Source organism: Carlito syrichta, unplaced genomic scaffold (assembly GCF_000164805.1).
Source record: "Carlito syrichta isolate Samal-C Ts95f unplaced genomic scaffold, Tarsius_syrichta-2.0.1 Scaffold128134, whole genome shotgun sequence".
Taxonomy (NCBI): domain Eukaryota; kingdom Metazoa; phylum Chordata; class Mammalia; order Primates; family Tarsiidae; genus Carlito; species Carlito syrichta.
The window spans coordinates 335,071-346,076 of record NW_007072230.1 but is presented as its reverse complement, the minus strand read 5'-3'; the positions used below and the strand labels follow the sequence as shown (position 1 = coordinate 346,076).

Sequence of the window (11,006 nt, the reverse complement as noted above, 5' to 3'; positions counted from 1 at the left end):
CAGGGTTGCTTTTACTTCTGTTTGCTCAACCTCCTATTCTTCCTTATGTGAATCCTCTAGCTTTGTTTGATTCTGATGCAGGACTGTAGGCTGGGGGTTATACCTTTTGAAATTTTGTGGAAGGAGCTGCGATTCAAAATTTATCTACAGATCCTAGTATCTACTGGTTGGTGTATGGGCACCCTGGAACCCACTTCCCACTGTCTTACAATCTGTCCATGTAGTGGGGCCTAGGTTTGCTCCCTGGAACAAAATGAGGTAAGAAAACGGAAAATAATGGGAAAAGGAAGTGGGGGCAAGAGGGAGGTGGAGAGAGAAAAGAGTAAGAGGGAAAACAGACAGATGTAACAACTAACAAATGAAAAGAGACACAAAGACAGAAAAGAGTTTTGTTTAAAAAGCTACAACATGCAGATAATCACACAAACACATAGTCCAATAAAAACCTGCCTATTGATGTACTCTTCCCATACACAAACAGGAATTCTAAAGAATAGAAAAAAAAATCAGTAAAGTAACAGAAACAAAGCTAGTACAAAAATGTTATCAAAAACAGAAAGAAAGAGAAAAAAACTAAAACAGTAAACAACAAAAATGAGCAAAACACACAGACAAAATATTTTAAAAAATAAAAATTTAAACAAGGAACCAAACACACTCTGAGGTCGTTCTTGTTAGTCATCATCCTTTTAGCTCTGATCTCTGGTCCCTCCCCTCTACTCTCAGTGCAGGCAGATAGGGTTGCTCACAGCTTGGGTCAGATGCTCACAGCTTGGGTCAGATGCCCCAGGCCTACTTTGGAAGGGGCGGTTGATCAAGTCTGGACTCACCTGTCTTGCTGCCTGTCAAGTCTTCCACTCAGATCTGACTTGTCTGTGTCCCATCCAGCATGGGGGTGGGGCTTCTATCTCTCCCAGTTTGATGAGATTACCTTAGATCTCAAGTTGGAGGCTAGGCAGAGATGGGCAGAGCTAGACGGGGCAATGCAGATCTCTGCCTGGTCCTGGGACAGAGAAAATGGTTGCAGTCAGTGTCTCCTCACCAGGCATGGGGCTCCTTTCTGACTTTCCCCATCCTCTCTCTCCACTGATCAGATCCGGGGCTCCAAGGTGATCCTCCATAACAGGTGATGGTGTGGGCCAGGCTCTAGGCGATGAGAATCGGCTGGATTTGGCAAGCTCTTCTCAGGAGCGTCCCTGCGAACAACAGCAGATGATCTTGTATGCCTATCTGTGCTCCAATCACAGGGCGGTGGGGGCTTGCAGTCATCCTCAGAGGTGGGCCCCGGGTGCATGAACCTGAGTCTCCCCTCAGACAGACTTTCACTATCCCACCCGGGCGTGCCTACTCATACCGAGAGTCTTTATGGACACTTGCTTTTGCAAAGACTCTCACAGTGCGACCTGTCCAGTCGCCATCTTAAGCTCCACCTTTACTTTTCAATGTGACCAAAAAAATCAACTTCATAGTAAGGCAAATTTGACTACTTGTATTTTGTCTTTATTAAAATAAAATAAAACAATTTACTACTACAAATTAAAAACAGGAAAGGATCACTTGTTATGATTGTATGTATATACTAATTGAATAAAACGTTTAAAAATCTGGGCTCGGTGGCTCAGCCTGTAATCCTGCGCCTTTGGGAGGCTGAGGTGAGTGGATTGCCTGAGCCCATGGGTTCGAGACCCGCCTGGGCAGTGAGACCTCATCTCTACAATAAATCAAAAAATCAGTGGGGCATGGTAGCGCATGCCCGTAATTCCAGCTACTTGGAAGGCTGAGGTGGAAGGATCGCCAGAGCCCAGCAGGTCGAGGCTGCGGTGGCCGGGAGCGTCCACTGCACTCCAGTCTGGGTGACAAAGTGAGACTCCAGCTCAAAAAAAAAAAAGTTTAAAAAGTATACTAGCTCAGTATAAAATAAGACTTGGTATAACTTTACACATATCCTTATATATCTTTAACAAAGCATCTCACACATAATAATATATCCTTATGCAAATATATGTATAAAGTTAGACCAGATGGGAAATTCATTTGATACACTTACTCTTAATGATCCTATTTTTTTTAAATGTCAGCTTCAAAGAGCTTGTATCTCAGTCCAAAATGCTTGAAACAAACATGCTTGAAAGTAGTACAGCTGAAAAAAATTAGGAAAAAATACAGCTAAAAAAATGAAAATTAGTTTTACTTATGAAGCTGGATTATTAAGAAATGTCAGGTTAAAGTGTAACCTCATGCATCAGAGAACTTCAGCAGGTTCTGCAAAATATAGGAGTGAATTCTAGAGTTTTGAATTATTTTGATCAGCTGTAAGTTAACTTACCTTGAGCCTCCAATCATTTATTTTTACTTGCATGCCTGAAGGCTGGATTGCTTATTTCCAAGCTTTGCTTCAAGCTGAGGACCTGCTGAGTTTTGCTTCTTGATAGAGCTGCACTCAAGCAGCTCCACTGTGCTCACTCATTCGGCATCTCAGGGAGGGGACAGCTGCTACCTGGGGAGGCTCTTCTGTTTGTGATTGCAGAGGCTGAAAAGGCCATGCTCCACTGAGCAAGCACTTTTCAAACCTCTGCCAGTGTCAGTTCTGCTAATGCCTCATTGGCCAAAAGAAGTCCCCCAACCTCAACAGAGCAAGGAAGTCTACATTGCCCTCAAGGAGGAAAGAGCAGTGTTGAACAAATAGTCCAGATAATTGCAGTTCTACTTTTCAGGAAGGTTTTAGTGCCTTTGCTCATGAACCTTTTAAAATTGATTCTAAATCATAAAGCCTGGGAATTAATGAGTTTGTTTCTCTTTGCTATTGGAATTGTTTTGGGTCTTATTTCCAGAAGCTAAAGAATGACAGTTAATTTGCTTCTGGTTTCTTCTGCCTACATTTTTAATGTAAGAGGTTGCTGATTTAACATGAAATCTAGTGAGAAAAGAAAATACAAAGAGAAGGGAGAGAAAAACTAGGGAAATTAATCAAAGACCTTTTCTTTATACTGTAAGAGATCGTCTCAAATCTTCCTCTCATGACTAAAGCATTACTAAATTTTATAGTTTTACCCATAATAGGCAGTTCAGGTTGCAAGTTTATCATTTACAAAATTTTAATATCGTGGCCAGTGTTAAGCAATAGGGGTAGTTGGGCAGTTGTAGTCTTGTTTCTTAAGAGTTCTAAATCAAAACTCTATCAAAAATATTTACTACTAAAAAATAGTATTATATAGATTTTAATTAGCTCAACAGACATAGAAGATTCTAATAAAGAATCAGAACTTAGCCGGGCTCGGTGGCTCAGCGCTGTAATCAGCGCTTTGGGAGGCTTAGGGTGGATTGCCTGAGCCCGCGGGTTCAAGACCCGCCTGGGCAACTTGGCGAGACCTCATGTCTACAGTAAATCAAAAAAATTAGCCGGGTATGGTAGCACGCTTCTGTAGTTCCGGCTCCTTGGAAGACTGAGGCGGAAGGCTCTCCGGAGCCCAGCAGGTCAAGGCTGCAGAGGCCGAGAGCAGCTACTGCACTCCAGTCTGGGTGACATGGGTGACAGAGTGAGACTCCAACTCAAAAAAAAAAAAAAAAAAAGAATCAGAACTTATGCTTGCATGCACTGTAAATTAAGGATTCTGAAGAATTAAGATTTTTTTCTTTTTCTCTTTTAATTTTTTAATTTTAAAGATGTGGGGTACAATTCGGGGTTAAGTTCTTACAAGAATAGAAATTGAGCTATGTTTAGATTAGTGGTATTCAGATGATTGTATTAATATATTTAAGCACTTTTGTCTCAGTAGTTGTAGTCATCATTTCAAATATATCTTTCCCCAAGGAATAATGGCTCCATCTCAATTCAAAATTCCAAGTTAGAAAGCATTTTGCACAGTTAGAAATGTTATACTGACCTTTTAGACACTTGCATAGACCAGACAAATATTTTACATTTGTGCTTATTTATAAAAGGAAGAATTTTTGATAGGTAGAGATTACTATTATTTGCTTGTTTATGTTTTCCTACAGGCACGAGCATTGTTCCCTTTCAGAAGAAACGATTGACTCATATGTCTGGATGGATGGCTCTGATTCCAAATGCAAATCATATTAACTGGTATTTTAAAGATGTGGATCACATATTCAACATATCATATACCTCAACATTCTATGGATTTAAGGTAAACAAAGAGCTATAAAATCCATCTTCTAATAATTACCACTGCATATAATACAGACACACTCTCCTACGGACTCATACCCATTTGTTAGGCCTGGAAGGCCCTTGCCTCACTAATCAACCTAGTAAAGCCCTGCACTTTCCCATGACCCACTCTAAATGTAAGAAGTAAACCAAAAATGCCTCATTTGAAAAATCAGAAGTAATCAGCCTTTCTGCCATATTCCCATAGTACTAGGCTTGTGCCCCTGTTATTATTATTGTTACCATGATGATAACTTACATTTATTGAGTGTTTTTTATGTCTCTAGCTCCGGTTAAGGGCTTTATTATTTATTTCATAAAATACATCAAACTTGCAGAAAATTATTTTTTAAAACACGCCAATACCTGCATGTATACCACCTAACTCTATCTGAATCTAACATTCTGCGAATAGTTACTTTCTATTTTTTAAAGGAAATAAAACATGATAAAGTAGAAGGCTTCGTAAGAGTTACCATGATCTCATTCCCACTTTCCGCCTATGATGCAACCAGTATCCTGATTTGGGTTTTTTCATCCTCATCCATGTTTTTCTGCTTATACTACATATTTGTGCAGCACCATTTTAAATATTTTCAAATATTATAGAAATAAAATATTCTCTACAATTTTATCTACCATTTTTTAAAAAGAAAATACTTTAAAAATACATACATACACAAACATATATATAAGTGTACACATATATACACATATACACAGGAGAGACATCCTTTCATTGCCTTAGTGACAGAGCTAGTATTATTGCTATAGATTTGTAAAATGTTAGTAAACAAAGTATAATGCAAGATGAAGAACAAATTACAATCAAAATTTTAAGTCTTAACATAATATAGGGGCTAATTGTATTTCATTAAAATTAGTATCTAGTGTGCAGAGTATTAACATATAAAACAAGTCAAATTTTTCTGTAAACTTTTGTAGGAAGAAGACTATGTAATTATATCACATAACTTTACTCAAAATCCTGATATGTTTAATGTTGTTGATATGAGGAATGGATCTTCAAATCCACTGAACTGGAATACTAGCAAGAATGGAGACTGGCATCTTGAAGCAAATACTAGTACTTTATATTACTTGGGTAGGTATTTATTAGGCAGAAGTGATTATTTTATCAGACGCTTTGCCTAAAGGACAAAATAAATTGCTTAATGAGTAATTGTGTTGTACAGTACTTTGCATACAGCAGGACTCAATAAATGTTTATTGAACAAAAGGACAGGAAGAGGTTTTTGAATTAAGAACTTAAATTTTATATTTAGAGGGAACATTAGCATGCTTACACAGGGTCCTGACATTTTTATTCATAGAATTAGAGTAAATGAGTACAATGGAATCTGGCATATATTTTGTTTTTATTTTATTATTTTATTATTTTTGAAAATTAAATATTTAAAAATAAATTTTAATTAAATTCTAAAACATTCATTTTGTCAAGATATTTTGGTTATGTGTCTTAATAATACACACACTTTGTCATAAATTCTTCATGCTTATTCTGTACATGAGAATTTCCCCAAGTTTCCACCTGAAAAATATTTTTCAAAATGCCATGATTTGGTTTATAGTCAAGTACTTTGACCATCATGTTAATTGAAACAACTTTTGCTTCACTTTCAGTGTCAGGAAGAAATGACCTACATCAGAGTCAGTCCATTTCTGGGACCCTGGATCCCGATGTGAAAGATGTTGTTATTAATTTCCAGGCCTACTGTTGTATTCTCCAGGATTGCTTTCCTGTACATCCTCCATCAAGAAAACCAATTCCCAGGAAGCGACCAGAGACATATAAGTATGTAGGTCTTTTGTAATTGATAGCCTGCAATATCTCTTGAAATAATCCTCTTCATGTCACTCCTGAGTGAGATATTTTAATAATGATTTCCTCCTGCACAATGGCATGTAGGTTACAAAGTACTTCCACCACTCATTGCTTTGCATTAAAATCACCGCAATGAGAAAATGGAAAAATACTACAAAAACTATGCGTGAAAGCTACTGGTAACCTTGTACTTGCAGAGTGTTAGATTTGGTCTACTAGACCTGGCCCAACTCCCTAAGTACATAGGTGAGAAAGCTGCAGCTCAGTGACCATAAGTGAATTATCTGAGATCCCAGAACTTATTGATAGAGCACCAGAAACTGTCTCCTCATTAATCTAATGATTCATTAGGTGGCATCCCTAAGATAGCTATCAAGATCCAATCTCATAATACAACCTATTTGATTTTTTTCAAATATTTTATCTTAAATACATTTTGATTCTTCTAGCTAAAAATAATATTTCTATCTTTATAACTTATATAGCTCTTTTGCTTCATTTCTCACATGAAGCATCACTTTCTACTTTGTAGTAATTACTTTACATAATACTACTAGATATATTGATACTAATCTTTAGGACACTTAAAGGCATAATCCTGATTCAATATATATTTGCATCCCTTATGGACAATAATACTGATAAAAATGATGATGGTGTTAAAAACTAACATTAAGTGGGCATTTAATAGTCTGCTGCTGTGTATCAAGTACAACTCAATGATATTTAGTAGGTGAATTACTTTTTAAAATATATAGATACTACAGTGTCTATATATTTAAAAATATATGGATACTATTGGAAAAAATCATCATTGAATTTGTATATATGTTCATTGTTCATTCCTATGTGTCAGGCACTGGGGATTCAATTATGAGCAAAATAGATGTAATCCCTGACTTCATTGCACCCTTGTTCTATCCAAAGAGGCGGATTATAAAATAAACAAATAAACAAAAAAGTAAACAGAAAATAAAGTACATACAGGTGAGTTGTGATAAGTATTATAAAGGGAATAGATAAAGAGCTGGGACAGAGAACATCATGATAGAAACCACCTTCGGGTGGGGTGGTTAGAACACCCTCTCAGAGGAGGGGTCATTCCAGCTGTGACCCAAAGGCTGAGGAAGAGCTCTCCATGTGAAGGGTGAAGAGCAGTGTAGGAGGCCAAGGGAGCAACTTGTGCAGGATGTAGCATGTCAAGAACTCAGACCATATCGTCATGGCCGGGTCCTACTGAGCAGGGGAGAGTGATCTGGAGGTAGTTTTGGAAACAGACCATTTACACCGTGAATGCAGTATTAAGAAATATGGGAAATTTTTGGATGATTTTAAGCTGAGAGATGACATGCTCCAAATGACATTTCAAAAAGACCACTTTTGCTACTCTTCAGAGTATTCCAGGGAAAGCAAAGGGGCTCATAAAAAGGTCCTGGAGGCCTGGAGGCCGACATGATGGCTCACACCTGTAGTCCCGGCACTTTGGGAGGTGGAGGCAAGAGCATCGCCTGAGCCAAGGGGTTTGAGATCAGCCTGGACAAGTTGGTGAGACCTCGTCTCTACAATAAGTCAAAAAAATTAGCTGGTTGTGGTGGTGCACGACTGTAGTTCCAGCCACTTGGAAGGCTAAGGCGAAGGATCCCCAGAGCCCAAGCCGTGATTGTACCGCTGCACTCCAGCCTGGGGGACAGAGTGAGACTCCAACTCAAAATCAAAAACAAAAACAAAACAAACAACAACAACAAAAACACCTTGGAAAACTTATAAGACATATGAGTCATCAAGGTTATTGACCAAGAAGCCCTTATACATTCTAAGGTAGATATGATTATTAAATATTTAGTCAGCCTATATTATGGCTAGCATAACAGATTTAGATTGATCCAGACCAGAATGTGGTAAAGATATATAGATGATAAGTTACATGTATATGTCATCGTGTAGTTTTTCTTTCCTCACGTACTGTGTAAAGTTTCCTCACTGGAAATAGCTATAGTTGGGATTGATTAATTTGTATTATTCAGATAACTGTCAGTAAAAACAAATAGTATCATGATCTATAACTGTAACCTCAAACTATACCATTCAAATGCCTCATTTAAAAGAGATTGGAGGGCTGAGTTTGGTGGGTCACCCTGTAATAACAACACTTTGGGAAGCAAAGACAAGAGGATTGTTTAAGCCCAGGAGTTCAAGACCAGCCTAAGCAACATAGCAAGACCTTGTTCTACAGTAAATCAAAAAAATTAGACTGTAGTGATAGTATGTGCCTGTAGTCCCAGCTACGTGTAGTCCCAGCTACTTGGAAGACTGAGGCGGAAGAATCGCCTGAGCCCAGGTCAAGGTTGTGGTGAGTGGTGATTGTGCCACTGCACTTCAGCCTGAGTGCTGGAGTAAGACTCCAGCTCCAAAAAAAGCCGGTGGGGGGGGGCAGATTGGACTTTATTGGTCGTAACAATGGGAAATAAGAAGAATGTATAACATGCATACTGATAGGGATAGTGCTGGCAGGGATAAGAACGAAGGGCTATCGCTCTAGAGAAAAAACTAGTTAAAATCAATTATTGATTTATGAGTTTGTGTGTGTTGAGTATTGAGTTTGTGTGTGCTGATATGTACATTGCTGGTCAGATTATTTAATTAGACAGATACAACTTTTGAAAAAACCTTTATGGAAATTGTTTTGCATCTAAATAACTTTGTAATTACTAGCCTGTTTTTAAAACACATTAAGACAATTTTTTAAACAGGATTTTTGGTCAATGAGCTCCTTAGTAATGCAACATAGTAGTGCAAGTGTTTAATAAAAATATACATTTCAACCAAGCAAACTGTATATTGGCCCTTTTGTAGAATTTCAGGTTTAATGTCAAAGAATTTTTAAATTTTTTACTAGGTCAGCAGAGTAAACTCTGATGGTGAATATTTTTTAATGGTACAGTATCATCAACTTTATAGTAATATCCTTTACGGTAATTTGTATCAAGAGGTAGTTTCTAGAAGGCAAGGTGATGAGAAGTGGAGACTGTTCTCCAGTGTACTTTCCATATTTATTCCAGTTTAACATGGCCTTCACGCTGGATACAGACCAGCCACCCCTACCCTACCCCAGGGACTTAACCTCACTGATGCATCCTTACCAGTTCAGAAACTATTCTTCTATTCCCTTTCTTTGTATAATCTAGTTGATTCTATCTTCTATCCCTTCTGCTGATGACATAACACCATGTGTGTCAAAGGTCTTTAAATAGATGAAGCATGCACTTTTTACTTCTCCACCATGTACAATTTTATAAGGACAGCCGATAATTTACAGTTCAGGTAAAATTAGGGTATATCACAACAAGCAGATTTAGTAGGCAAGAAAAGTAATTCAAATTGTGAATGGAAAGGAAATTTTTTCAATGGGAAAAAACTATGATATGTGGTTTGTGTGTGTTGAGTATTTTACTAACTGTGCATATTCATGTACCTATTTAGTGAAATTATAAATTATCTAATTTGCATTCTATCATCCCCAAAACATCTTGTATAGTGCTACACCCTAAGGATATGGCTATTAATTTTATAGAGATAACAATTCATGAAAATATTGCTCTTCTCTTTTCAGTTTATGGTCAAATGATTCTTTCTGGCAATCATCTCAAGAAAATAATTATACGGTACCTCACCCAGGAGCAAATGTGGTTATTCCTGAAGGTAAATACAAAAACATAAACAAAATGCTTGCCTTTACTTAACATTAATGCTATGAAGACACCAGTAGATAGTTTTTCACTTTTATATAGTGGAGAAAGAGCATATATGAAGAGATGGACTCTATTGCTGTGTCCTGAACACTGAACCTAGCCTTCTGAGGCTTATGTGGATTTAAACCTGACCATTAACAACTGTAGAATTGCTGGGAGAGACAGGAATCAGGTTATTATGTGGAAAGATGGGCCATAAACTTCAAACCAGGACTCACTGATAAGCTTGTCAGTGCTTTATTATAGGCTGTCCTCTATGGATCCTGTTATTTCCTTAAGGATTGTTTTACAGGAGCATGGATTGTAGCTGACACAGATATACCACCAATGGAAAGGCTCATTATTTGGGGGGTTCTAGAACTGGAAGATAAATATAACATAGGAGCATCAGAGTCTGCTTATAGAAAAGTTGTTTTGAATGCTACCTACATCTCACTGCAGGTAAGTGTGACGGTCTTATAGCTTATATCCTTATTAATCAAACTTTAAAATGTAGATTTACTAAAATAATAATAAGAAAGCATATTCAACTGCTGTGAATAAAAAAAGAGCTGACTCTAGCGCACGAAATGCAAGTCTTATGTAAGTCTTATACATTTCTGCTCTCATTTAAATTGTGGCCTAAACATTTCTCAGGAGCAATTATCAGGCCAGGCACAGTGATTCATGCCTGTACTTTGAAAGCCTGAGGCAGAGAATTGCTTGAGGCCAGGAGTTGGAGATTAGAAGCAATTATCACGGTACTGGTACTCTGGAATGTGAGGTTTGCCCAGTTTCACTTTTATGTAGAATGTTTGTATTATTATTAGGTAAAGCTAAACTATCAGCTTGCTCCAGTGAGAATTCCTAGGAATTTTGGAAAAAAATAAGAGAATTTACGCCTTTAAAAACAAACAATATTTATTCAAACAAATGGACCTAGATAGAATTATAAAAGCAAGAGCAGAACAATAAAAATGTTGCAATTGTTTGAATCAATCACCACGTTCTCTCATAAACCTCAGATGATCTTGACCATATAATAGCTTAATTGGTTTAATTGTTTTGTCAGTCTTGTAATATTGCTCATGAAAAACTGACCTAACCAAAAAAGCTGTTAAGCAACATTAAAAAAATTAAAAGTAACCAGGCTCGGTGGGTCAGCCTGTAATCCCGCACCTTTGGGAGGCTGAGGTGAGTGGATTGCCTGAGCCCGCGAGTTCGAGACCCGCCTGGGCAGCGAGACCTCATCTCTACA

General features: G+C 37.6%; 1 protein-coding gene across 1 annotated transcript in view; it reads left to right on the top strand.

Annotated features, from left to right (window-relative positions):
• Positions 1-11,006, top strand: part of PKHD1L1 (PKHD1 like 1) — a 158,824-nt gene that overhangs the window by 102,145 nt on the left and 45,673 nt on the right. Inside the window, exons 51-55 of the mRNA XM_021707962.1 lie at positions 4,000-4,151; positions 5,120-5,279; positions 5,819-5,990; positions 9,631-9,719; positions 10,062-10,210. Coding sequence (XP_021563637.1) covers positions 4,000-4,151; positions 5,120-5,279; positions 5,819-5,990; positions 9,631-9,719; positions 10,062-10,210 — 722 coding nt within the window. The remainder of the gene's footprint in view (positions 1-3,999; positions 4,152-5,119; positions 5,280-5,818; positions 5,991-9,630; positions 9,720-10,061; positions 10,211-11,006) is intronic.